This window comes from Bos indicus x Bos taurus, chromosome 10 (genome assembly GCF_003369695.1).
Source record: "Bos indicus x Bos taurus breed Angus x Brahman F1 hybrid chromosome 10, Bos_hybrid_MaternalHap_v2.0, whole genome shotgun sequence".
Taxonomy (NCBI): domain Eukaryota; kingdom Metazoa; phylum Chordata; class Mammalia; order Artiodactyla; family Bovidae; genus Bos; species Bos indicus x Bos taurus.
The window spans coordinates 18,045,997-18,048,117 of record NC_040085.1 but is presented as its reverse complement, the minus strand read 5'-3'; the positions used below and the strand labels follow the sequence as shown (position 1 = coordinate 18,048,117).

At 44.5% G+C, this 2,121-nt stretch overlaps 1 gene segment (V, D, J or C); it reads left to right on the top strand.

Annotated features, from left to right (window-relative positions):
- The first annotated feature begins 803 nt into the window (after positions 1-803).
- Positions 804-1,601, top strand: LOC113899369. The segment is given in 2 exon segments: positions 804-1,058; positions 1,190-1,601. Coding segments are annotated over 2 exon segments (447 nt in total).
- The last annotated feature ends 520 nt before the right edge of the window (positions 1,602-2,121 follow it).

Below are 2,121 nucleotides of genomic sequence, written 5' to 3'. Positions count from 1 at the left end.
TCTCCTCCCTCCTCATGCTACCGCCTTACCCTTGTCTCTCCCTTTCTCTCTTTTTGTCCACATCTCTCCTCTCTTGTACAGTGGTCCACACATTTCTAGGTTCCATCTCAATCCCATAATGGGACAGTTTTGGTAAGTCCCTCATGCACTGGTGCCTGGAAGCTGCCTCCATGAAGTAAGCTGGGCAAAGTCAGTGCTCATCTCATCTGTCTTCCTTATCTCTGTGCTACCTGATGTACAAGGTCCAAAATTTGTTTCATATATTTTGTCCAGTTTTCTAGTTGTAAGGTGAACTCTACCTTTAGCTGTGAAAAGAAGTAATTGTAATTTATTTTTTTCGGTATTTTTACAAATGTGTTATTTTATGATGGTAGGGTATTTAGTAATAACCTTATCATTCAACCACACATTATTTGAGATTTGCCGTAGATAAGGTTTCCTCCATGGCATGTTGACTGAGTCTTGGGGATGAACAGAGCTAGTTCAGGTAAAGAACTTTAGGAGAGGAGGGAGCACTTTCCATTCAGGGGGATCCTTCTCTGACTCATGGGAATCGTGGAACACATGGAAGGAAGAAATCTGACTATTCAATCTAGAAATTGTAACTGGGGTTTCTTGCGAAGCTAGAGATACTTGTACCATGCAAAAAATTATGGAAGTAATAATAGAATATTTCCCTAAGCACGCTTATGTTTAGGACTCTCTTCTTAGGGTCCTGTCCCATTCTCCTGTATGTATCCCACAAGCTGTTATCATGAGGAATAGGTCAGACTGCACTGTGGTGCAATTTTCACGATCACCACCAGAGGGCGGGGCTTCCTTCAATGCGGTTCCTCATTGTATCCAGGAGCTGGTTTCACTTGCCTGCTTTGTAGCCACGAGACAGAATATTGCTGCAGTACAGAAAGGGGCTCTCAGTTTCTGAGTGAGCAGCTTCTGTAACATTCAGATGGAGACTAGATTTATTAGATTTGTGTATTCCAGGGAACAAGCATCGTTCTCTTTTGCGAACATGCATTCTGTCACTCACTCAGTTCTTCTGATCATCTTAATATTCAGTAAGTAATATTTTATCCTAAATGTTAATGATTTTTCATTTCCTATGATTATAAGTAAGTTGTATTTTTCTTCTCTGACTGAAAACTCTCCTCCTGTACATTTCCATCATAACAAAGTGATTCTCTTCCAGGAGGGACCAATGGTGACTCAGTGAACCAGACAGAAGGCCCAGTGACTGTCTCAGAGGGGGCTCTCCTGACCCTGAACTGCACTTACCAGACTGCTGATTTTGATCCCTATATTTTCTGGTATATCCAGCATCTCAACAAAGCTCCTCAACTCCTCCTGAAGGGCTCGATGTCAGACCAGAACCCAAAGAGTAAAGGTTTTCAGGCCACTCTTGTTAAGAGTGACAGCTCCTTCCACCTGCAGAAACAAGCAGTGCAAGCATCAGACTCGGCTGTGTACTACTGTGCTCTGAGTGACACAGTGAGAGAGGGCTGCGGGGGAGCTGAGCACAAACCCTGAGTGCAGATGGGGTTCTGGCTGTGGGCAGCCCTGCAGGGGGGTTGCTGTTTCTGTCTTAGGTGTTTTATGCTAGCTGTGTTGTTGTTTATGTACTAAGTCATGTCCGATTCTTTTGTGACCCTATGACTGTAGTGGGCTTTTCTGTCCATGGGATTTCCCAGGCAAGAAGACTGGAGTGGGTTGCCATTTCTTTCTCCTGGGAATTATCCCGACCCAGGAATGGTACCCATGTCTCCTGTTTGGCAGGCAGATTCTTTACCACTGAGCCACCTGGGAAACCCCTGTATTATGCCAGAGGCATCGTCAAAGCCAGCTCTGGAGCTCAGTGCCAAGAGCCCTGAAATTCTTGGATTGGTCTACAGAGAGGAATCTGGGAGGGACAGTGAAGAGAGGAATCTAAAAGGCCTTCTCCAGAAATGCCTGTTTTGAGCCCAGTCACATTTCTCCAGACGGCATAGAATTCCTGGAAGTGACATTAACTCTGTTCAATGACAGTTCAGTTGATAGATGCTGAAATATGTCACAACCTGTTGATGAAAACTCCCAGGGCACCTAGTTCATGGATGAATGTATGATCTTGAAGCTACTGTCTGA